The sequence below is a fragment of the Limanda limanda genome, chromosome 6 (assembly GCF_963576545.1).
Source record: "Limanda limanda chromosome 6, fLimLim1.1, whole genome shotgun sequence".
NCBI classification, from domain to species: Eukaryota; Metazoa; Chordata; class Actinopteri; order Pleuronectiformes; family Pleuronectidae; genus Limanda; species Limanda limanda.
In genome coordinates, this window is record NC_083641.1 from 11046586 (window position 1) to 11073228 (window position 26643).

General features: G+C 40.7%; 1 protein-coding gene across 1 annotated transcript; it reads left to right on the top strand.

Annotated features, from left to right (window-relative positions):
- Positions 1-1055: 1055 nt before the first annotated feature.
- On the top strand, positions 1056-26212 carry LOC133003270 (solute carrier organic anion transporter family member 1C1-like). Its single transcript, XM_061072946.1, has 14 exons — positions 1056-1151; positions 8367-8508; positions 12294-12426; positions 13143-13264; positions 14100-14246; positions 14908-15006; positions 16901-17149; positions 18060-18224; positions 19039-19234; positions 20510-20675; positions 21118-21290; positions 24908-24972; positions 25229-25346; positions 25975-26212. Exons 1-14 carry the CDS (start codon positions 1056-1058, stop codon positions 26210-26212), a joined length of 2109 nt encoding a protein of 702 aa, XP_060928929.1.
- Positions 26213-26643: the final 431 nt, after the last annotated feature.

The following is a 26643-nucleotide window of genomic DNA, read 5'->3' on the forward strand; positions in this document are numbered from 1 at the left end:
CGGATACTGCATAGTTTGGCTCAGGAATGTGCTGCTGCAAATTCACGTTTGATCAGTTTTCCACAACACTGACGTGAAGATGTACAGTATAAAAAGATGGACAACCTGTCTCCTCTTCCTCTCGTTGTCGTTCGCTTTACTTTTGGGGAGCAGTCACGTCATCTATCTTTATACACAGTCTATGGTACATGCACATGTTGAATTCTTCCTGTGATAACCCGGTGAACAATTGCACCCTAGTCTAGATGATGATTTTATCTTAAAGCTAGGGTTAGTAATCCTTGAAAAACTAGCAAGGGCAAGCTTACTTTGAAGAAAACAATACATCCCTCCCATCAACTCTCTCATCAAAGTTACACACCCAAAACACATGAATGGGCACTGCTTGACAACAGCTAGAAGCCAACGCTTCTGTAAATTGGGGCTGGGTGCGAGCAGGCAGGCAGGTTGGTTCGTTACAGACAGGTACCCCAGCCACTCATTTCATTTTGGTCCAAATTAAATAATTGTTTTTTGTTGAATACAAAGTTTCCTACACTCACCGTGAGTAGCAACCATCTCCTCTCAGTGGTTCATGTATATGAATAAATATACAGCATTGAGGTTCAAAAGCTTAAGGGTGTACAACGCTTCACATCCACAGTTTATGCCTTATTCAATTTGGTCACATGATGCCAGTTACTGGCTGAACAATGTAGTGCTGATAAGTTGGAATGTTTCGTTTTTGACACTGGTTTTTAAATGGTTAACTGAAAACAACCCTCTGTTGTTCTGAAAAAAGAGCAAAAAAAGCATGCGTCACTTCCATGTTGACTGTTTAGTTGTGACTTGAGATTGAAGATCTCCAGAACAAATACAGGGACACATTGTTTGTGTGTTTTTGTCTCTCCTCTCTCCTCTTCCGACTGCTGTAGACATGTTTCTGTTTTTGTGCCGAAGATGAGAAGTGGGTCACATGCTTGAATTATCCACTTACAGGGCTGCATGCATCAGTGCCAAGAAATTACATTACGTGGGAGACTTCTGTTAAGGAGACACAGAGACATTTCTGGAGGATGGGGGACAGAGCTGAGCAAGGACACACGCAGGAGAATGGACGTGGTGACGGCGCAGCCAGAAAACCCCGCTCCTCTGCCTGCAACAGCCTGAAGGTACACACTCCAACATGTTGTTACAGTTTCGACTCTGTATATTTTACTTTTGTTTATTTTTGTTGTTCAACTACTTTTTTTCATATAATAAATATGTTCAGCAAAAGATGAATCCAAGCAAAGTATACCAGACACACAAGTCTTATAGCAACAACAAAATATTTGAAACATGTCCCCATAAAACAAACCTTGTCTAAAGAACCTCATATTTAACATTGAAATAAAATTGAGACGACAAACAAATGCTGTAATGATTTGAAAACGCATCACTTTCCTCAGACTGTCCACTGCTGCAGCTCCTCTCTTCAGCCTCTGCCTGAAACGCTTGGTTTTATCTCGTGTCTTTTTAAGGCCCCACTCCAACCAAAGCCCAGTCCACTCGGATTGGCCGATTTTGTTGTGACTGGTCAACCACTACCAGCGTGTGTAGGAAATCTCGACGTCCGCAGTCTGTACACACTTTGTTAGGCGCTGTGCCAGGCTTATGCAAATGAATTATGCAGAGACTGTTCTGTGCTTTTTGGATCATCACTGTCCTAGAGAGCAAACTGATTATGTGCTAGTTAGCTAACAAGACAATCAGTTTAAGCAGACAGGGACAGTCTGTATTTTCCATTAACTCTTGTCTGACCAATGCAGATCATTTGCTACATCTTTTTAGTTTATCTTTGTTTTGGTTCAGGGAGTCACTGAATGCACATTTCCCCCATTTAGAGAACTTAAATGACTGTACCATATTACCCAGCCATGCTGTCCCACATTGTCAATCTTATTTAACAAAGTTGAACAACTAAATAAATGTTTGCAAAAAAAACAACTCACTGCAAATTGAGTTGCTTGAACACATCACAAACGAGAATAAAAAGTAGTGAGCGTGCACCGCTAAGCAGGTAAATCCTGGGGAGTCATATGCCCAATTAGTGTGTATGCTGAAGTGAAAGTAGATGTGTGTGTATAGATCAGAACTAACTAAATAACAAGATTACAGCAACAGCACTAGAAGTCAACAATTGTACTGTGTTTGTGTCTATGAGGGACACTGTACTTCTTATACCCATGACCTCTTGGTCTTAATGTAAAGACATTAGTCCATAGTCAGACTAACTGAATCCTGCTTCTGTACTTCTATTTATCCCATCAGTTAAACTTCACATGGCAATTATGTCAGTTCATTTAGTTCATGAGTACAGGACAGGATAGAATCAGGTAGCCAGTCTACACACACTCATCATCATATAAGGGTACTGCTTGTAAGTATGAGCCTCACCTTTTCCTGGAATTTGTCAGGGACAAGTCATGGCTGCATAGTGCTAATGCTTCCTTCCTTCCTTTTGGTCACAAACAAAACACAACGGATCAAGTCCCCATTGTTGTTCGTTGTCAAAGTCAATAAAATTGGAGCCTTCAAAGTTAATTTTTAATTCAAGAAAAGACACAATCTTACCTCCAAGTGAGCAATAGTTGCTGTCAGGAGCTTCACACGACAAGACAGAGGGAGTTTATTTACATGTCAATGCATTTTCAAACAAGGTAGTTGCATGGTTGCTGTGCAGCTGTCTAACATGTCACATGTGTAAAATTATTACTGTTATTATTAATATTATCACTATAAATTTTACTAATTCCACATTATGGTTTGATCCATACATCGAATCAGTATCTGATTGATAGGAGCACCCTTTCTAAAGGGATCGAGGCCAGTCAGCTGCTAGAGAATGTGGGACCGGTAAATGTGACACAAGTAACCTCTGGCATCTTGCACGCCTAATCACGGTTGTGAATCGACATTGGACGTGAGAGGGAGGGGAGGGGCTTAGCAAAGAGTCAACCGGCTGTAACCATTTCCTCTGCCAAATACATAAAAGTTAGCAAAGCCCTAAATGAGATCAGACACCATTGTTGCCTTTTTCCACATGAAAGTGACATGAGACAATGGTGCTTAAGCAGCTTATCATAATACAGACTGCAGTGGCAGGTCAGACTTTTATTTCTTCTCAGAATTGTTTGGTTCCCTGACCGGCTGGGTGGGCCGTGACACAGCCTGTTTCGACCCTAATCCGATGCCTTTTGTTAATTTGTTAATTAAGACTAGAACTTGGGTGCAACAATGACCCTGTGTTTTTTTCCTATTTTTTTCCCTCATTCATTTCTTATTAAGGTATTATGTATTTGATAGTTACTTCTTTTCTGCCGTTTTGGAGATAAACAATTCGGAGAGTGGACATTTCGGTTGGACTTTTTAGGGCTGTTTGAGTTTGTTTAATAGTTGGTGTTTGGGTCAGATTTAGGTTTAGTTTAGGATGAGGTTAAAGGGGTTAGGATTTGGTGTATACTTATGATTGTGTGTGTGTGTGTGTGTGTGTGTGTGTGCGTGCGTGCGTGCGTGTGCGTGTGCGCGTGCGCGTGTGTGTGTGTGTGCATATGATTATGACCTGGACATGTTTTACGGGGATAATCTTACCTTTGCATGACGCTGCAACTCCAGCTTCTCCTGCACGATTTGTAATTTAAAACGGGGGTTTGACATTTGGGAAAACACAGGCTTGTTTTCTTGCAGAGAGTAAGATGAGAGGCTTGAATCCGCTCTCACATGTGTTTGCTAAACATGAAACTATAGCCAGCTGCTGGTTAGTTTATCGTAACACAAACACTGGAAACACATAAAAAACCCGGCTCTGTACGCAGGTAACAAAATACCCCCTTCTCACAGAAGTTTGTTCTGACCGCAGGCGGAGACGATGCAAAATAATTTTCCTTGGGAGGTCATAATGGCCCAGGTTTTGACTCTAGATGCCGGAGTGTAGGTGTGTTGAAATGTTATACACAGTGCAATTAAAGCAATTTTCACTGGGACAGTGCCTGCATTGTAATTACAGAAGATTAAATAATAGTACATTATAGTCTTCCACTAAGTCTAAGCTCTCAAAGACCATCAACAAAAGAGTGACTTTACTTAGATATAATGGGATTAGACGTTTCAGTAGTGCAGCTGGTATTGTTTTAAAAGCCTTTAATTTTTAGAGAAAATTAATTCTGTGCCCGCCTACAAAAATTGGCTTCTACAAGACTTAAAGCAGATTTCTTTGCTTCAGGTCAGTTTCCATGGTCTGGAGTGAAATCGTTTCCCTGTTTAACGTACATATCACCACACGTTTCTAGATAACATTATACTTATAAACTTAGAAATGCTTTTTATCAGGTGAAAGGTTTCTGAGATCATGATGTGCAGCAAAGGTTTGAAAACAGTTCTGTGTAAAGGGAGGAGATGATTGAAGCACCTGGCGTCTGTGCAGCCGAGAGGTGGGGAGACAATAGATGACGAGTTTGGAGCAGAAGTGTTTTCCTGTATTAAGTACTGAAACTATTGTTTCGTGTTGAATTAGTATAGTAGGGTTAGGTTTGATCTATTTTTTTTTTTGTGATGTAAATTAAGATTAAGATTAAGATACATTTATTTGTCCCAAAGACATGCACAGACATGCTGGCACTGTTAAGGCATCAGCACTATTTCAAAAGTATCAATTTAACACCAGTATTGTAAAAGAACAAATATGCAAAACCCTAGAGAGCAAATACCATCACCAATAACCATAAATCTGAATTATGGTTGTGCTAGGGGCTAACATGCTTCAGCCGTTTTAATAAGTTTTTAGTCCCCTTTTTCTTAAAAAGCAATACATTTAAAGAGTTTACTATATGAGAGAACACAGAATTGTAAAAATACATGATTTTTTCAAATAAGATTGATTTTTCACAAGCATATATCTGTATTCCACTCAGCATACCCATTCTGGTACAAACCATGTCTTTGTGAGGCACTAAATAACTGAAGTGGCACAAATGGAACTAATCTGCCACTAATCTGCTTATCGCCACCAAAACTGACACTGTTGGTGCAAAAGCTCGAGTTAGCTCCAGCACAATGAACTGTCTCATGCAGTTTTACAAGAGAAATGAAAAATGCTACACTGATGTTGACTCAATTCCTATTGCTACTGCACACGATGAGGATAACTTCAATTATTCACAAGTTTCACATCAAGACCACATTGACTTTCCCAGATCCCACCATTAGAATGAATGAGGGAAATATACATGTATGCAGGCTTGTGTGCGAGTGAAGCCCCCCTCCCCAGGAAATCCACATGTGATGAACTACTTTGGATAAATGCCCTGCAGCATGTCCTAGTGGTCAGCATGATCTCAAAAGCACTCTGTTTGCATTGACAGCCACTCACACATCACAAATGGAGTTTCTGAACGAGGAGAGGAGCAGGGAACTCTTTCTCAAACTCCTGATGATCACACTATTGTTTTTGTACATGCTGAAAATAGTTGTACTTACTCCCTCGTTAACTCTGTTAACGTGGTTTCACCAGCACTGGTAGAACAGTCAGCTGCTTCTTATTACGCTGCCATTAAATGGTCCAAAGGTCAAACTGTGTCCTCGATGCTAATTTCGACTTAATGAGTGATTTTGTTGGGATATACCCCGTTTGTTTACATTGCACGTAAATAATGTTTACAGCCATTGTTCCTTCTATGACCGTGTATGTCCGTTGCCTGGTCATGTGTAACATGATAAGTGTGTTTACTTATTTTTGTTCACGTCAGGAACAAGGCTAGAAAACACAACATTAACAAGTGTTCAGAGGGACAGAGGGGGATCTCAGATACTAAGGCTACCGACAATATACAAAGATGTTATTCTTCTTCTGCTCCGTGAAATCACTGCAGCGAACCCACTGTTATGTCTTCATAATTCAAACTGTAAAGGAAGGCTTCCATGCAGAGATTAGAAGTGAATGTGGAGGAAGGATGACGAGAAAAATAAAGACACTCAATAGAAAAAAGAGAGATTAAAGAAGAGGGTGTTCTTGAATGGGGTTTTCTTGCACACACACACACACACACACACACACACACACACACACACACACACACACACACACACACACACACACAACTAGAATAACTGTTATGTTTCTTTATCAAGATCCAGGATTAATGCTTGGAAAGATCAGTGAAAATGTGGGAAATGGTCCTACCTCACAATGTGCAAGAAAGTTAAAAAAAAATCCTTGATCCACTCATCTGGATACACACCATCATTTAATATGCTTTCTTGGTTCAGGCCACACACAAAATTTCATGGAAATCGGTTGTGGAATTTTTGCGTGATCCTGCTGACTAAGGAAGAAACACAGACGGATACATGACCTCAAAGCAAAATCAGCATACCCAAAATAACTCTGTCAGATTTGATTTCAACTCTTTTGAAGGGTCCACACCACAAAATGTTAATTTAACACTTTTTGGAGAGTTAATACCATACCACTTATTAAGTGTAATTATTGAAATTGAAACTTTCCTTCACCCATAATCTAAATTTGTCAGGTTTATTAGAATGACACAGATAATAATGCTTGCCTTATTCTTAAAATGATCTCTACTAAATATCCAATCAGAAATCTGCAACACATTTCTTGTTGAAATACTGTGTAGTGGAATCAGACAGAGTGGACCTCGTATTGTAGAGATTTATTTTTCAAGCTTCAGACGTCACAGGTGGAAAAGTCAGACGGAGACGGAGAATACAAACCATATGGGAGGATTTGCTTTTATAGGCAAACATGTGACTGTAGATTAGACCATGCTGAACGCCAATTTCTTTTCATTTCTCTCACAGGAAGCCTGGTTTAACACAGCGAGTGGCATGTGTAAGCATCATTTGTAGACTCTGTATTAATTATCTAATCACAAAATCTGAACATCCCGAAGTGTAAAAATGCAACATTAACTCATAAAATTCTGCAGATATAATGAAAACTGAAAGTAGGAGATATTTAAATCTTTGTAAATTTTTTTCCTTGAATCCAAAATTCTAAAAATCTTAATAATATAAGCGCCTCGGGGAGAGAAGCTGTCTTTATCAAGTCCTGAAAATGTCCACGCAGTGGGGGAACCATGGTAACCTCGGAGCGGCGGAACACACAGTCCACATTAATGTTCTGTCTTTTCATTTCCACGTTGGTACTGAAAGTTCAGCGCGGTTTCCTGCTGGTTGTGTTTACTGTGTCATTGCAGACTGGAGACCATTGATCTAGGATTACAATTTCAATTTGCTTGGCACAATTCTAATTAAGTTATATGTAGAACTATTTTGGCTTCATTCAGTCATTGGATCATGTTGTTTCAGGTCTGAAACAGCAGCAACCTTTTTGATCATAAGGGGGAGAAACCTTTAAAATACTGATCACATTTTGAATGTCAGTTGCTTCAGATATTTTCTGTATATTTCCTGCCAACTCGCCAGTAAAATGTCCTGAACATGTCTGAGTGGGTCCATGTGAGAATGCACCAGGAAAATATCCTAAAAAATTCACAGCAGGTGGCAACATTTTTAACTCTTGATGGATGTAAAACTGGAAGAATGAAAATATACCATGATGCAAGAGAGGTGCTATTTTATGATATTTTATAACGTCTACAGATCTTAGTCAACCCATTTTATAATATTTGCTAATTTTGTTTTCATTAGTTTTAATATTTCCTGCCCGTTTGAAACCCCTTCTTCTTCTTTGAGTAGGTTTAAGGCCCGTTTTGACATTTTGAGTGGATGTGTTAATTAGATGTAATTTAGTCATGACTGTGAGAGTTGACCTGGGCCTCCTCAGTGTTCTGCTGTCTCATTATAAAGCAAATTAAAACAATCAACATGATAATGCACAGGGGATTACTTTCTTTATCTCAGCTATAGTTATCACCATCTATTTATAGGTAGGTATAATTTATAATTTGTATTATGGCTATCGTATATATGGACTACACAACCTCTTTTATCAGTAAATTAACTCAGTTCACGCTCTCCAACCCCTACTGTGTTCATCTCCGTCTCTCTCCTCCCACTCCAAAGCCATTTCCTTCATCTGAACCACATTATTACTACGACGCTGACACTTCTAAGTGAATGAATGTTGGACCTCTGGAAGTAGGTTAATGGCGGGAGTTCATGCACAGTGACGAGTCCGACCGCAGCGAAATCACACAAGTGCTTCCTCTTCTCGCCGCTCTTTGTGGACAAAAACACATCCCACAATCAAGTGGATAAGTGATAATGACGTACAAAACAATGTGTGTGTTGTTTTAACGCTGCTGTGCATATTAACCCCTGTCTTTGTTTTGTTCTTTTTTTTCATCTCGCTCTTTTCCCAGATGTTTCTGGTGGCTCTGTCCTTTGCCTATTTTGCAAAGGCTCTGTCGGGGAGCTACATGAAGAGCACAATAACTCAGCTGGAGAGACGCTTTGACATCCCCAGTTACCTAATAGGTGTCATTGATGGGAGCTTCGAGATAGGTGAGTCGGCCTGCCAGTCACTGCTCTTATTCTCTTGTTTCTGTTTCCGCCTGTGTGTCTTAGGCTCCCCTCCCTCCTCTCTTTCTGTCTTTGGAACAGAAATATGAATGGGTCACTGAGATATTCACGCTGTGGATAAAGGATTTATCAGGCTACCAAGAAGAGGACAGGTGTGTGTGTGTGTGAGGGTGTACGTGTGTGTGTGTGTGTGTGTGCGAGGGTATACGTGTGTGTGTGCGTGTGTGTGAGTGTGTGTGAGTGTGTGTATGTGTTTGCGTGCGTGTGTTTTGTGAGTCATAGTATCAACCAGGGACACAAAGAGTCTCCAAGCTGTCCTATTGCTGTAGAGAGTTCGAATTTGGAAGGTTTTGTGATGCTATAATAGTTTCTCTATACTGTTTCATTTATTCTGGGTTTCTTAGCGATACACATGAGAATTATAAGCAATTTACAAGCTTTTATCTGACATGTGAATCAGTTACGAGCAGATGGTCCCTGCGGGCAATACTTGTTGTGTAAGCCAGACACAAACTCCCTATTTCTGTGTTGACATTTATCAAATATCACACAAAACCTTTGCTTGCATTGCATGACCAATACTGCTTTTCCCACTGGTAATGTAGGTTAGATCCGAAGGACACTTCATCGTTTAAGTAGTTGGTTTAAAAAGGCCCAAAAAAGCTGTTTCCCTTACTGGTGCCACTCTACATTATCATCTTCGTATCTAAAACTCAAGTGGAGAAAGATTAAATAGTTTAATCCAGTCATTAATTTTGTTTTAAGTCACTAGTTCTGTATGTTATTGTCGGGTTCTGGAGCCAATCCCTGCTCACATGATCACATTGGACAAGAGGGGATATTGACAGCCTATGAAGATGCCCAATCCACAATTCATATTTTTACATGCCTTTTTTACATGCCTTACTGTGCATAAAGCAGGTAGTCAGATTATTTAATTGAATAAATTCCTGATCCAGCCACAGATTTAATTTTGAGAAAATACGCAGCTAGATAGGAGATCTGGCTTACTGCTGCAATACAGTAGCCTGACGTTGTCATACTCACTTTAGTTAGAATATGAGTCTGAGACCGCTCCATTGGGCTGTGATTATGGGGCATGTTTCAACCGAACCATGAAAAAAAATGCCTCTTCGCTCAATTGGATAGACCTACAACCAATCAGAGCAACGTAGTATGTGACGTATGTTCAGCGACATTGTGAGTTATTTACTAAGTCAGACAGTCAAGACTTTCTCTTATCATACAAAAACAACACAGCGTGTTTCCTCATTGATATCTTTATTACAAGATGAACAACTCTTGTGGCAGTTAAACGGAATCCGCTCAATGATTACACTTGTAAATAAGCGCCTCTGTACTCCTAAGCCCCGCTGAGGGAGCATCTAGCCGCTGAGAGCTAGCTCAATTTGACGGCTCTCGACCTCTCAGTCCGGTTGTTGTCACGCCCTCACTTTCGGAACTCCTCACCCAGTCCCGGGTCTGTCCAGGTTCATTTCCCCGTGAACTGACAGTCCGTGTGCGGACATGAAGCCGAGCAGCGGAAGCTACCCCGGGCTGCTTCCTCCAGCTGCTAACATCCTCGCTGTGCTGCGTTCAGGGAAACCTCGTTCAGGGAAACCTTCTGCCACATAGCGAACATGCAATAGTTTTATCGATGAAAAAATAATGTCCACCTCATCGTGCACGCCGAGTTGCATCGCCATGCCTTAATCGCGTTTCTCTGTTCCTCTTTCAAAATGAATGCACTATCGATGTCTTCTAAAACAGACTCAATGGCAGCATCTACACATCTCAGCTCTCCAGCCGCAGGCATGATTGTGGAAAACGAAGTCAACCCAACCGCTGTTTGATGACGTAGTTGATTATGTAACTGCTGATAACATATCTGGGGTTGATCATCTGTCCATCATCGTATAAAGCCCGCCCTGACAATGTGATTGGTCTGAACAGCTTCTGTTCGGAGCATAATTTCTCCCCAATGGAGCGACACCAGACCAAACTTCCCGACCAAAATATGTTGTAGGCGGGGCTAAGTTCGTCTGGCATTTAGGCTAGCAATACAGACCACTCAGTGACAACGTCTTGTGTATAAACTACTCCTCTCGGTGTACCTGTTCGTTCCACCAGATGACCCCAGTCTCAGCATGAATCTCTGCATATCTCTGACACATAAGCTGCAAACATGCACTGAGCTGCGGAGATCCTCTGCAGTTTCTCCACAGGATATGCCTGTGTGAACTCCCCGACCTGTTCTCCTAAACCTCCTCTCCTAATGAACAGATGTAGCACTTTTACTTTCTTCAAGCTCATTGGAGCTTTTTGTCGTCCCTCAGTTGTGAATCACTTTGCCTAAGGGCAGCTGCCAATTGACAAGCAGGAAATGCAGGTTATATAGGTTACAGAGCGAGAGACCCAAAGAGATTCTCATTCTACCTTTGCTCCTTTACTGTCAGGCAGTTTGTTTGAGCCCACATTGATGTCATAGGATTAACAAAGAATTATTAACATTTTCCTTCAATAACATTGTAAACAAGTGTTGACCTGCTGATGCTCTGATTAAGGTTATGTGTATCTGCCAGAGGAGACAAAAGGTGATGACGACCCCTCTCACGCAGCCAGAGCCTGAATACCCTGGATATTTCTCCATTTCTTCGTCTCCCGTGAAAAACATGTGGCTAGGCAACAGGCTTTTTCTATAGGATTGTTGCCGAGGCAACAAAGACGCAGAGCAGGGCACCGTGAAGAGGAAAGACAAATGGAGGGAAAAGAAAAGGGCAGAGGAGGAGAGGGAAGGAAAAAATAGAGTAATAATGATAATAATGGGGAGAATGAAATGTAATAATGCTGGCACAGAACCTATTAGATACTTGGCCTCTGTATAATCCTGCTGATGTTCATGCAGAGTTGTACAAATGCTGCTTGAATAATTCTAAGCATGTTCCAGATTTTTAAGGTTACATGTTCCAACTCCGTCACTGTACATACCTCCAATGTACAAGAGCCACTGTAATTACCATGCATACTATGGAACACTTAATGACGTCTAAGAATTTCTTTTAAGTTCCCTTAAAGGTTGCACATGTCCTTCTACTTATGGTTACATGACATTTGTCGATGGACGTCATCTCCTCAAACCAATCTTTACAGTTATAAATTGGTCGTGGCAATACGACATGAGTTTTCCATATCACTAGTCATACTGGCACTGAAATGTGACAATAGAGAGTTTATGTCCAACTGTGTGTAGTTCAAGGTTTTCCATGTGATACCTTTCCCAGGACAAGTCAATGCAGACGTCATTGAACATCCAGGGGCAGGAATTATTAGATATTTGAGTATATGTAGTGTAAAATTTGGGAGATGGTTCTTTAGACTTTAGTTAGCGGAGGTTATGTTTTCATCTGTGTTTGTTTGTTTGTTAGTTTAGATTGTTATATTTGTTTGTTCGTTTAGATTATGTAAAAGCTACTAAGCATATCAGCACAAAACCTGGTGGAACCCTACTGAGTGCCATTCTGTTGAGTTCATTTTACCATTTCAAATCTTGAAGCAAGAGCTTCACCACTTCACTTAGTGTGAAATCTAATGATGTAATTGTGCACAGATATTAGTTAAGAGCACTTGGCCAGTGTACTGTACAGAGCCTCATTCAGCTCTGTAACATATATCGAACTGCTTCAACACCTGCTGTCTCTTCAGCATGCGGGGTAAACAACAGCATTTTAAAATCCAAATTACTTCTGTCCTCACCTCCTTCCTAACAGGTAACCTGCTGGTGATAGCCTTCGTCAGCTACTTTGGGGCAAAGCTCCATCGGCCAAAGATCATTGCAGTGGGATGTGTGCTGATGTCCATCGGCACCTTCATCATCGCTCTGCCTCACTTCATCATTGGACGGTGAGTAAGAGGAGCAAATGGGCCTGATTCTTGTTTGAATTCAAATATATAACAGTCTCTATCTAACTTTTTTTTCATGCATTTAAGAAAACATTTCTTTACTGAGATACAAAATAATGTATACTTGCTGTTGCAGTGTATCAATAACAGCTGCACAGGACATGTGCAGCACAAAATGTGTGTCTGTGAAATCTGTTGACGGAAGCAGAGATTAAAAGTAGAAAATAGAAACGCTTTGGGCAAGACAGAAATTGTTGTTTACATGTGCATCTCATTCTTTTGACAAGCTGTGACAAACAATGTTGGGTCTGTTATCCAAGCATTTAAACAAAAAATTGTACACACTGTATCATCAACCATTTAAGTAAAGTCTCAAAAACAAAGCATTAGCATCAAAGACCAAAGTCAGATTCTGTGACAGGATGTTTGAATCAATACCGCAAGAAATCTCATCGCTTAACTTATTTGACATTTTACCAGTCCCGTATATAGTCTGAGATAACACACACAAATCATGTATTACTGTACATGGTGTAGAACTGTAACTAGGTCAACCTACAGCAGTCCAAACACTTTGATGCTTCACTGAGTCTTAACTGAAGCTACTTCTGGAGGATTTTCACTTTTCCCAAAAGGAATTCTCCCTTGTTGCTTGTAACTTATTAAATCTACTGGCAGTATTTTTTTTATCTCATGTCAGTTCCCTCTGTGTTCAGCTATGAGTTTGAAACCTCGGTACGGTGGGTAACAAACTCAACACTTAATCCGTCTCCATGTCCGGTGGGTTCCGCAGCTGACCTGACCCGAGATGGTAAACTGCCGGAAGTGCCATCCAAGGGTGAGTGTTTACACTACAGATTGTATGACACGTCTTTACATAATCTGTTTGGTTATATAAAAAGATATACAAAATATTTGACCACTGAGCTTTTCTGATCTGATTAAAACTGTTCAGGAGATATTACAGGTTCAAGTCGCAACAAATACACTAAAACAACACAATCCTAGCCTCCACAGGAAGCAGCTACTTCCTCCTAGTATACTGTTCAGAAATTAAGAAAAATATCCCGGGTAACAACACTATATGTTTTTCTCGATGATGTCATTTGGAGCCAGAGTTTTAAATTTCTCAGTTTTTGAAGCAGATAGAGACTTGAATTAAAAAACATTTGGTAGCTTAAACATTTTGCCATTCAAAAATTATTTTTTGGGAAATCCGGCAAACGTATCTTTTGCTGATTGAACCTTGGTCAAGGGTTTAACAGACACATGATGTGTCTGGGTCGGAATCTTGTTCATTGTTGTTTTCACCGTTGTTTTCGTGGCAGACGTACCTTTAATATTGCTTCCCTCTCTCACATTGTCAGCAATTGTCTCAGATGCTACTTCAAAAACTTGTTCGCAGGCAATGAGTACTAACAAACAAACAAGCTACATTTCCCATGACGCATTTCGCCATTCCCGCGATAGTTCAGCTGTGAATGAGACGCACACGGTCGCACTCCGTCTTAAAGGTATATACACCCCTATGTCGCATTCCGGGGGACAATCAAGATGCTTTGGCTTCACTTTTGCGGAGTTTTCATTTCGCTCATCTTAAATACAGTCTTTGGTTCTCACGCATACATACACACTAAGTGAAGATGTGTGATGATACTTGTGCGTTCTTCCAGGTTGTGAAAGTGAGTCCAACCTGTCAATGTGGATCTATGTGCTCCTGGGAAATGTCCTGCGAGGGATCGGAGAGACGCCGGTTCAGCCTCTGGGGATCTCTTACATAGATGATTTTGCTACCGAGGAGAATGCTGCTCTATATGTGGGTAAGAAAAGCACCGCCCAGAGGTAGAGCTACACTTCAATACAAGAGCATCCTCTCAACTTATATCCACAATGTACATAGGGTTTCTTATGACCGATCTAACATGTGGGACACATTTCGTAAAAACACATGATTCATAGTGTAACATTAAAAATGGACACACACAGTAACTTCCTCAAGGCACTGATCTGTTAATAGCTGCACCATAGGCAAGCTGTTCACAGAAAGGGGTTCTCTACAGAGGGTCAGTTGAACACTTACATATACAGAATAAGTCAGTGTACATACGATTATCTGTTCAGTTATATAAAACGATGACCAAGATATTTGAACACTGAGCTTTTTTGTACTGATCTGATAGTTAAAACTGTTCGGGAGATATAACAGATGAAGTGTCAATAAATACAGTCACATCAACACAATCACAGTCCCCACGTGAAGCAGCAAACAAAACGAAACCAGATTTGTTCACTTTCAACAGCGTCGTTTGGCTCAAAAACAACCAAGGCAGTAAGTTTTAAGCAAATGATAAGATGATAAAACAGATTTAATTTGTCTGTGTAGTGCTCTGTTCCAGGATCTCAATTCTTAGCTCAAACAGCTGAAGTCCTAACCAGTTTGTGTGTTTTTTTGTCTTCTCGTTGTGTTCATCATCATCCCAGGCTGTGTGCAGACCATTTCAGTGGTTGGACCAGTTTTTGGATACCTGTTAGGCTCCCTGTGTGCCAAAATCTATGTGGACATTGGATTTGTAAAAATGGGTGAGTTTAAACACAAGCACACTTTTTGTTTTAAGTTCGAACCATTATGTAAATAAATGTGCAAAGCTGCTGTCATTGACTCTTCATTCTATAGACTATAGAATAAGAGATATTCTGTTCATTCTAATTTAAGAGCCAAATCATGACATAATAAGGTGGAGACCTTAAGCTTGTAGAGAAAACCCAACAGCTCCTGAATACAACAAGGCCAACAAAGCCACACCAGAACTTTCGAGGTCATTACAGGTCAAAATGTTCTTCTCTGAAAAAGCTCTGGTCATTCATAAAACTGAGACATGATGTTTTCAGATACCACAACACAGGAACACTGTCCGTGTGTGTGTGTGTGTGTGTGTGTGTGTGCGTGTGCGTGTGCGTGTGCGTGTGCGTGTGCGTGTGCGCGTGCGCGTGTGCGTGTGTGTGTGTGTCTGCACAATTCAATGACTACGGGATTAGCATCAATTAGCTACTGAACGAGGCCAGGTGAGGATGAGGAAATATAAATCCCTCTAAATGTCTCTACTGCAGAGTGAGGGAGGGAAAAGACAGAGAAAAAAATGTGTAAGAAGAAAGCAAAAAAAAACAAACATTTTATATATGTGAGTAGATTTCTTGGGAGCCGCCAGGTTTGCTTTTGACACCTGTTTCGACCTTTGCTTGTTTTTCCCTAATTTAAAGTGGGTTCCAAATGTGTGAGACACAATGAATGACTGGGAAAGTAATAAACTGCATATTTCTGACATGCACTGAAGTGCGGACATTTTCCTGAAATTATTCAGAGGAGCTGTATGTGAGATTTCCCACATCCTTGTAAAATGTTTGGAAAATGTCAGACCCAAGTGAGAATCCAGTTGGAAAACCTCTGGAAACTATTTATTTTTTTCTTTATTCTATAGCATCTTTACGTTTGAGAGGTGGACTTGTTTATTTTATGTTTCAGATTTTGTAATGCTCTTCCTCAAAACCCTGCGCTTTGCTCTGCTGGAGCCCAAACTGTGTTTCAAGATTTCAAGATTCAAGACTCTATTGTCATGTAAACAACAGTTACATTCAGAAGTCGCTAGCAATGAAATACTTGGATCACAGGCTCTCTTCTAGTAATGCACCAAATAATACACATGCAAAATAAAATATAGAATATAAAAAAATGTAATAAAAATACAGTAATAAAAAAAATATAATAATATATACAGTGTGCTTGAACTCAGATATTTTGTTACTCATACAGATATCCTGTGCTCCAGTGTCAGCTCTTCTCCATGCAATCACGCTGCTTCTGTGCACACATAAAACGTCTGGTTTCAGATTTCTTCTTCTGTGCTTGGACTTTTTAAAGTAACACTTCTGTCAAAATTCTAACTAATAGAATTCCAGGTGTAGTGATCACAAAAGAAATTGTACCGCCCTCTCCTTTAGTAGACGCTTCAAACGCACACAGAAGCAGCGTCCGGGCTAGGCAAAGAGAGGAGTGAATCTAAGCACAAGCCGGGTCTATTTGAGTGCAAGCACTGAGTTTGAGTGAAAGAATTACGAAATCTGAACGTGAATCCTGAATAAATCCTGCTCTCAAAGTGAAAGACCAAGTGCTTGAATACAGATGGGGAAAACATATTCAGTCACACATTCTATTTCAGAAACTTAGATAATGAATTGAACAACTACACGTTGATACAGGTGACCTCTGATGCTGCATCATGGGTTGAATATGTATCAGTGCTCGATATTTGAATCCCTTCACCTGGTTATCCAGTCAGTTTGAGAAAAGGTTCAATGGGCGTGAGAAAGCCTGATCTCACTACAAGTAGAGGGTAGAATATTTGCATCCTATTTCAAGAAAGCTTGAGCATTATTTGACCATTGATTACCTCTTACCCTCTGTTTCCCCCCAAAACAGAAACTATCACCATCACCCCTGCCGATGCCCGCTGGGTGGGGGCCTGGTGGCTGGGCTACCTCATAGCTGGGGTCATCACCCTGCTCTCTGCTATTCCATTCTGGTTTCTCCCCCGCTCTCTGCCCATGTCTGGGCCTCGAGGACCAGAGAAGTGCACACCAGAGCAGACGAGCTTCATCAAAACCCCACCCCCCATGAAGCACAAGTATCCAGCAGATGAACATACCAGTTTTATAGAGATGGCCAAAGGTGAGGATGGAGGTGGTTGTATGTGGTATATATACATTTTAATGTGTATTAGTATCTATGATAGCAAGTGGCCGGATGCATTAGGTTTTCAGCTTGTCTGTCCATTGCATTCTTGTGAAAATGATATCTCAAGAACGCCTCAATGGAATCTCTTCAGATTTGATACAAATAACAGTAAGTTGGACTCAAGAATGAACTGATTTGAATTTGGAGGTCAAAGGTCAATAATCACATCATTGTGACCGTTCAGACCATGTTTTTGATCTTGTGAACAGAATGTCTGAAGAACACTGCGAAGACATTTCTTTAAATTTGACACAAACGTTCACTTGGACTGAAGGAGGAACTGATAGAATTTGGAAGGTAAAAAATCAAGGCAATGGTGGCCTCATATGTTTTTAGCTTATTGAACAGGATATATGAAGTCTAGCTTTCAGTAATTTCTTCAAGTTGTCACTAGGACTCAAAAATGTACTGATTAGATCTCAGTGGTCAAAGGTTACAGTGACCTCATATTATTGTGAATGTAATATGTTGAGAACATCTTAGAGGTTCAGTGTGTAGAATGTAGTGACATCTAGTGGTGAAGTTGTATGTTGCAGCTGAATAACCCTCGGCTCACCCTTCCCTTCCAATCATGAGAGAGAACCTGTGGTAGCCTTCAGTTTTCATAAAAACTCAAAAGGTGTTTAAGTTGTCCAGTCTGAGCTACTGTAAACAACACGCCGGCTTCCGCTCCAGATTTAAATATAAAGTATTTAGTACATGTACATGTAAACCGAAAATGTCATTACACAGCAGCAGTTACAGATCCCTACATCCGGCAGTCATTATTACATGTTAATATTTCACTTTTGCAGGCAGGTGTTTGTTACAGCTCACAATTATTTATTTATCTTTCCCTTTACAGACTTTATTCCATCCCTGCGCACTCTGCTGGGTCACCCGGTGTATCTGATCTACTTGTGTGTGACAGTCATTCAGCTGAACTCCCTCATCGGCATGGTCACCTACAAACCCAAGTTCATCGAGCAGCACTTCAGGCAGTCTGCCTCAAAGGCCAACTTCCTGATGGGTGTGCTAAGCTCTCCATCAATACTGCATGCACCACATGAATTAATCGTGGGTTACGTACAACCTGGAAAAAAGGGGGGAGGTGTTTCTGCTTGGTTTGCATTGTGTGGCAGAACAAGCTAATGAATGTGGTGTAGTTTACACAAATTAAGTATTGTGTCAGTCCACACAATACTAAACTAAACCATGTTTACAATTCCAAATGCTGAGTTTCTTTACATAAACTAGTCAAATGTTTTTTTTTGTTAATTTATGTTATTTTTGCATTTGCTGAATGCTTCACAAACAGATAGATAGAGGATTTCACCAAAGACAGGGAGGACTGTGTCTCAAGATGTATCCCACTAACCACCACGGCTGCAGAGATGCTGGATTTGTGATAATTAAATAAAATATGAGGATGATAATATAGGATGAAAGTAAGAGGTTCACATGGTCTCATCAGACGAGATGCCTGAGCTGAGCAGACTGGCTGCATATGAAAGAGAATGCAATATCAGTGACCAGAGTTAAGGACATGGGTGTAGATAAAAGTCTTCACCCTGAGGGTAAATGACGGTATAAGAGAAGACATTAAAAGCAATGAAAAAAGCAGGAATCTGTTTTTGATCAAGAAGACTTGAAGGTTGTGAAGCTTTATTCTTCTTCTGGATGTGGCTCAGCCGTTAACTTTCATGTGTTATCAGTAAGGGTCGGAGAAGTGACAGACAAGGAGAGTGTGAAATCTTGTTTTTGTCAATTTTTCAAATCCTTATATATCCTTCAAAGCAACAAGTAATAACAGTGTGTATTGATCCTGCTTCTCTTAATCCAAGGTGTGATAAATATCCCCGCGGTGGCACTGGGGATGTTTTCAGGAGGTCTGCTGATGAAGAGGCTCAAGCTTAATCTCATGGGAGCAGCCAGGTTCGCATTCAGCACTTCTCTGATTGGCTACTTCCTTTCGTTGTTCTTCTTTGCGATGAGCTGTGAGAACGCCAAGATAGCCGGAGTGACGCTTTCGTACGACAGGTGGGTCAGAAGTAATCGCTGAGCATGATGGTGTAGGTGTTTGTTATTTAGGATTCGGTGAAAACACAGGAACACACTGTCCATAAACATGATTGTTTGTCTCTATGACCCCATTCAGACCTGGTATTAGCATCTGTCCTGTGTGATCCAGGCACAGGTACACATAGTACAGGTGTAAATGGCAACAACTCTGTGCCCAATGTTTCCTGGGACCCGATCACTCAGACCATATTAGGAGGTGGTCTAAGACACATGTGAAGGGCTTCCTCAGACCTCGCTCGCTAACACACACACCAAACATACACACACAACATTTTCATCAGATATTGTGGCAGGCTGCCTTCGAATGTATATAGCTTGTTTCAGACATGCTCTGAACTCCAGAGATTCTCCGCAGTTTCTCTGGAGGATTAATACGATTAATAAGAACTGAATAAACAGGCGACCAGCCCTCTGTAGCAGTCAGCGGGTTTGTTTTCCTTTGAGTTGAACATTTCTTCTTCTATGTCCTCACATAAACTACAGCAACAGCTTGAGGGAAATAACATCTGATCTGCAAGATCATTTTGATAATAACATTATTTTTAATTCACCATATCGGACTGACAGTTGTTTACGAGTGAAAGCACAACGTTTGTTTCTGTGCTGTAAAGCTCCATACTGAGCAGAATGACCAACTTGGGTCTGAAGATTGTGTTGATGCTTAACAGGCCTCAGGGATTTTTTTTTTATTGAACTTTTTATTACATACAGACTTTATCAAAATTACAAAAAGGTGAATATTTAGACAAAAATCCAAAACCAAAACAACGTGCAGTAAAATCCTGCGAGGAAATCCAGGTTTGTAGCTGCGGTCGAGTTGGACTTGGTCTGACTGCATCTGTCCTGATTTGCCGATGTGACCTGCCAGCGGCTGCAGAGATGCAGCAAAACAAACACATCACACGCATCAGTGAGCGACAACCGTTCTCAAGTCTCTTCACATCTCAGCTAAATCAAAGAACTGTTTCATGCAAACATACAGGGTTCAGGTATATTAGGGAAAAGACATACATGTTATGAAAATGCTGTGGCTAAGGTGATGACACAATACTACTCATTTTGCTTATAAATATATACAGTATATATATATATACTTAAAGTCACTTCCCTTAATGATTATTATCTCTCTATTTACTCTCATAGATGAGTGAGCAGCAATCTGTCCATTCATCCATGAATTCCAACATCCTAATAACATGGATTTATAAGTTTGCTCTTGCTTTCTTCTCCCAGCGTGGACAGGATATCTTATGATAAACATCCAGTGTTCACAGCCTGTAACTCGGACTGCTTGTGTTCAGCGAGCGACTGGGACCCGGTCTGTGGAGAGAACGGCATCACATATGTTTCTCCCTGCCTCGCTGGCTGCTCCACTTCTGCTGGCTCAGGGAGAAACACTGTAAGTTGACAAGGTACTCATACCTTAGAAAATACACATGGAGAATTCATTAACGTAGTAAATACCTTGCTAATGTGTAGGCAGCAGCTGAACTTCAACAGTCTCAAAACTTTGTCTCAAGGTCTAATGTATATAACACCGTCTCCCAGTCTCCCAATGTCAAATAGTCTTTTCCAGCTGCTGAGCTCCACCCACACATTGAGATGATTGGTTTCTTAGCTTTGTGATGTCACAAACCCTACTTTGATCATATTAAAGGGACAATGGGGTTTTGTTTGAAAAACTTGATTATCACCAGAGTGGGTCTTTAAACACTGAAAACACCTGCACACCCATTTCTGCTTATATGTTTGTATGGAAGTATGTATTACTGCATATATGTATGTGTGTCTGTGTCCTGGTATACATTGTCACTCATGTGCGACCATGCGTGTCTCTCCAGGTCTTCTCTAACTGTAGCTGTGTCGGTGTGGCTGGTAACTTTACGGCCACTACAGGTCAGTGCCTCCACAAGGACGACTGCGATGGGATGTTTCCGTACTTCCTGGCTCTGTCTGTCATCACTTCCTTCATCATCTCCCTTGGTGGGACACCAGGCTACATGATTCTAATCAGGTCAGAACTAAGTAAAAAACATATAAATAATCTAGAAGGCATTCAGGCATTCAGACCTTACTGATAATAAAGTTCTTATTTTGAAACGTCGAGAGCTTTAATCTGAAGATTGTGTCGATTGCTTAACAGACCTCTGAAATATCTGACATGCAATGTTAATTGAGTTAAGTCAATCATTAAAATGTATATATAAGCAATAAACATGAACAGTAATGAAGCAAATTCTGTTTCATTTTATGAAAAACATGGACTTTAAAATCTTAACTGCAGATTTAAACTGTGCAAACAAAGTCCAGAGGACAAACATTAAAAAACTGTTTTTCGAGGAGTTTCTAATGACAAGGAATCATTCTCGAGAGCTTTATAACAGGCCAAACAAACAGTTAATTTCAAACAGGCAGGTTTAAATCAGGCACTGCACTATTTCTCTGAGAAATAATGGAAAACTTTGAAACACGCCTCATATCATGATATTGAAGAACTGGATCTGCCCCCTGATCCAGATCCGTATGACGATTTATTGGGTTCTTCCCGGATGTGTACCGCTAACTAACATACAGACAAACAAACACAGATGGAAACATAACCTACTTGGGGGAAGTCATAATTTGATTTCAACATTTCATTCACATCGGGATATCAAATCCTATCAGATTTGATCGACACCTTCGTTTCCGAAAGTCTCTCACATTCTACAAAATATGAGTGAAGTCAATCTCTAGCTCTTCCGGATGCCTATTGAGCCGCTGTCCCTCAGTGACAGATTCAATTACATTTTTCATGTAATCATGTTACTTTTAATTTAACTATTAGGAAAACACCGTTTTACACGAGTTAGCACTGGATTGTTTACATACCTCCTGCCTGACCTGCAGGAGTCATAGGAGGTGTGTATTTTCATTTCGCTTTTTATGGTTCAAAGCGTCCAGAGACAATGATTTGGGTTATTTCTGGTACTGGCCTTGGCTCCATGTTCTGTTAGTGTGTCTTTGTGTCTGTGTGTGTAAACAAGTGGCTTTGTCAAACAACCTGGTTAAAAATAGTCCAGTCGTCTTTGATTTCTTCAGGTTTAAATCCCTCAGTGTGATGGTCGGTTGAGAATCAATCAAAATCCTGAGGGCTAGTGTCTGATCTCTTGCTCACAGATGAGCTCAGCTCAGCTCAATAACAATAATACATTGTATTTATAGGCGCCTTTCACATTACTCAAGGTCCCCTTACAAGGCACAGATAGAAAAAAAAATGTATCAAAAGGATCAATCGATGAACAGTGAATAAAACATAATGTAGGTCGGCAAAATAGAAAGCAATCAAACTGAATATGCCTTTAAAAAGATGGGTTTTGAGTCGTGATTTGAAAATGGAGAGAGTGTCAATGTTGCGATTTCTGGTTGGAGGGAGTTCAAGAGGGAGCTCTAGATCCCACGGTGGTCAAGCGGGCAGGTGGTACAGTGAGGTATATAGTAGAAGAAGACCTGAGGGTGAGGAGGGTGTGTCGATGTGCAGGAGTTCAGAAAGCTTTAGAAGAGTGAGGTGGTCGATAGCCTTAAAGCTGAGGAGCAGAATCTTAAAAACAATGCGATTATTCTTCTGTGATTCTAGTTCCATGTCGGTAGGGACAGACATTTGAGCGTGAGTAAAGGGATCAAAGGATGGGTCATAGGTTTGTCAAATGAAACAACTTGCGGCTGACTAGGACTCATGTGAGCTGATTCAGATGTTTAAAAAACATCATTTTTAATTTCTGATTTCTCATGATTTTTAATTTTAACTTCAACTTTAATTCTCACCTGCTGCCCGCCGGTGTTTTGTTAATTTTAACTCATTCCTGTACATACCTGTAATTTATATATTTTTTTTGTCTCAGTTACACAGCTATTTGCTGGTTACCCGTCGTGTTGCAGGACTCTGGGCCAACACACAGAGACAGACCACGATACACACTCACATTTGCACCTATTTCGACAATTTAAGAGACCGAAATTGATCCAGTGCCAATCTGCATGCCTTTGTTCTGTGAGAAGTAGCCAGAGTACCCAGAGAAAACCTATGCAAACCCGGGGAGAACATTCAAACTCCACACAGAAAGACCCCGCCCCAACTTGCCTTGCTTTACCTAACCGATGCAGCACAATGCCTCTATTTGTGGACGTTTTCAAACTTATAAATCCTGAAGCTGTGAGAAGCTGCTGCAGAATATGCTACATTTGTCAAAACTGATTCAGCAACATTGTCTTAAGAGTGACTGATGGCCGACGTCAACAGTGAACTTATCCTCTTTTTAATCTAATGTGATGCCTATCTCTGAGACAGAAAAAAAGGGACATGACAGCCTGTGCTGCATCCCTCCCACTCGTGTTTCTCAGGGGGATTGTACGGCCTCAATGCAACTGCACTGCTGAGGGGCCAAGTGAAGGAAAGATTAGGATGACAGGGATGCAGCACTTTTCTGCGCAGTATTTGAGAAATGTTATATGTGGGTCAGTGCCCAAGCATCAAACGTTCTGAGATATGGATAATCAACAGCGGCAATAGATAAACATTTGGGTCGGTAAAACAGAGACTGGCTTCTCTGTGTCGGTGTGATTATAATTAAATTATGTCATCTCTGTACTCATTAATGACGTTATTTGCTCAAAGGGAACATTGTCCGACCGAGCAGTAAATAAATGTTTAATGATCCATGTGACTGAAGTTGGAAGAGCCACTATTTGGTTAATTCACTCACTGGAAGGTTTCAGTTAGGAGCTAAAAATGTGGACATTTTGTGTATGTGTGTGTGTGTGTGTGTGTGTGTGTGTGTGGTCAATGTATTACTGATGGTGTGGGAACCTAAATCACAGGGACAAAAAGCAAGTCCCCATAATGTAAAACATTTAATTGTAGGGTTAGTATACGATGTAGTTAAAGTTTAGGTTAGTCTAGGGTTTAGGTTAAGGTAAGTGTGTGTGTGTGTGCGTGTGCGTGTGCGTGTGCGTGTGCGTGTGCGTGTGCGTGTGCGTGTGCGTGCGCGTGCGCGTGCGCGTGCGCGTGTCTATTTTATAAACCAGCAATAGATTATTTTGCACAGCAGCGTCCTCTGCTGGCGGACACCACACTTAACATCTTTAATCAATCATTTTCTGCCTATGTAAAGGGAAAAAGGAATAATAAAAAAGAGACAGACATGGTTTCACATCAAGCCATATCAGCCGATCCTGTTTAAATGCATGACCTTGCAGTAATGAAATTACTTTCTGTGCTCTGATGTTCTTGTACTTTTTCATTTTTATGTCGGCATAAGTGTTTCTTTGTTCCCCCTCTCTTTCACTTTTGCACCAAATATCTCAGGAGCGCTTGGAGCTGATCAGAGAACCTCATTGGTCAATAAATTCAGTTATTCCACTTCCTTTGGTTTTATTGGTGTTAATTAAGTCAGGGGAGAAAAGCTGTTTGTCATAATCGGTTTAGGAAATTATGACCTGACAGAAACTGTTCTATGTGCTGCCCAGATTTCCTGTTTCCATTTTTCCATAGGCTCTAACAAAGATACCTTGACTTTGTTTTCTCCTTTTTTTCCTCTATATTTTTCCAACCAGTTTCTGATTTATCCTGAAAAATGTATTTTCTTTCTGCAGGTGCATAAAACCACAGCTGAAATCTCTGGCCTTGGGTTTCCACGCTCTGGCAACACGTACCCTCGGTAAATCTCCTTGAAAGAGAATTATAATTATCATTCTCTCTATTCAAACATGTTTGAGTGGCTCAGGGCTAAAATGGAAACCATGAAAATGTCATTCTGGTTTGAATCTTTTCATTTATACACTCCAACATAAGTATTAATGTTTTAGGATTATTATGACTGTGAGTTTATTTGAATGAGTCTGGACAGTGTTGGCGTACTCTGCTTTCACTCTGAAGGATGTGATAATAAAAAGAAATACGTTTGTGATCCACAGCGGGGATCCCAGCACCCATCTACTTCGGAGCAATCATTGACACCACATGTTTAAAGTGGGGTCAGAAGAGGTGTGGAGGCCTAGGAGCCTGCAGAATCTACAACACCACCGCATACAGGTACTCACTTCATGTTAGGCATCGTATTTCATTTTCAGGATTCAGTTAAGACTTTCCCTGAATTTTAGGGTCGCTACATATTTGTATAGAGTATAGAATATAAAGAATAGGCTGTCAATTAAAATTTTAAACCCTTTTCATCTGAGTGCTGCAATGTCCTTGAAAGCCATACTCTCTCCAATCTCAATCTGAACCCACATGACACACATATGTTTGAATTCAGTCATTGTGGGGTCCATCCATCCATCCATCCATTCATTATCTGTACTGCTGATCCTGTAGGGGTCACAGGAGGGTCAGGCATACTGCAGGGCCAACATACAAACATTCACACCTATGGTCAATTTATTTCCCAGTGAAAGTCCACTCAGACACGGGGAGAACATGGAAATTACCCACAGAATGACCCCTGGCCAATGCTGCTAGGCAACAAGTGCTCACCACTGCACTATTGTGAAGTCTTCCATTACAAATAAACATCCAGAAATCTGTTTAGAAACCACAGACGAAAATATACTTCTCATAAGTGATAGATGCATCTATACAAAGAGGAACTGCTAGGACGTAATTCTGCATCCTTTAAGGTCAAATAAAAATATAATTTCTTCTACCCCCCCCCCCTCCTCAGGATTGCGTACCTGGGCCTGACACTGAGCCTGCGGACTGCCTCCTTCCTCATCTGCATCCCGGGCTTCATTCTGCTCAGTCGACAGCTGAAGAGGGAGGAGAGAAACGCCGTCCAAGCAGCTCTGGCCAACGGCAGCACGGAGCTGGAGGCGCTCAGGAAGGAGGAGCTCACGATTTCTAATTCTGACCAGTTACAGCAAATGTCAGACAACAGCACAGACAGGGAGACACGGCTGTGACCGACCCCGCAGAACTGACTCCTTTGTCCCCTTCACACACACTAATACACACACACACACATACCACAGATGAACAAATACAAGCAACCACACACACACACATAAATATATATACACCTACCCACAGTGATACTCTACACGCACACACACAAACACAAATGCACATTGAGATTTGCAGGGAATTACATCTTTTTAACCATTTATCTCATATAGAGCAAAATTCTATATTTGTACTACTGGACCTTTGGAGGCTTCGTGAATTTGACAGAAATTTGATATAAATGAAATATTTCTTGAATGTATATGCTTTTATTTTTATTCCTTTATAATAACAATGTTTCGAAACATTTGCCAATGTTTCGATGGCAGCACAAGAGATTAGATGAGGAATGTGATTCGTGCATACGCCTTCTAAAACAGAGTCATTCTGA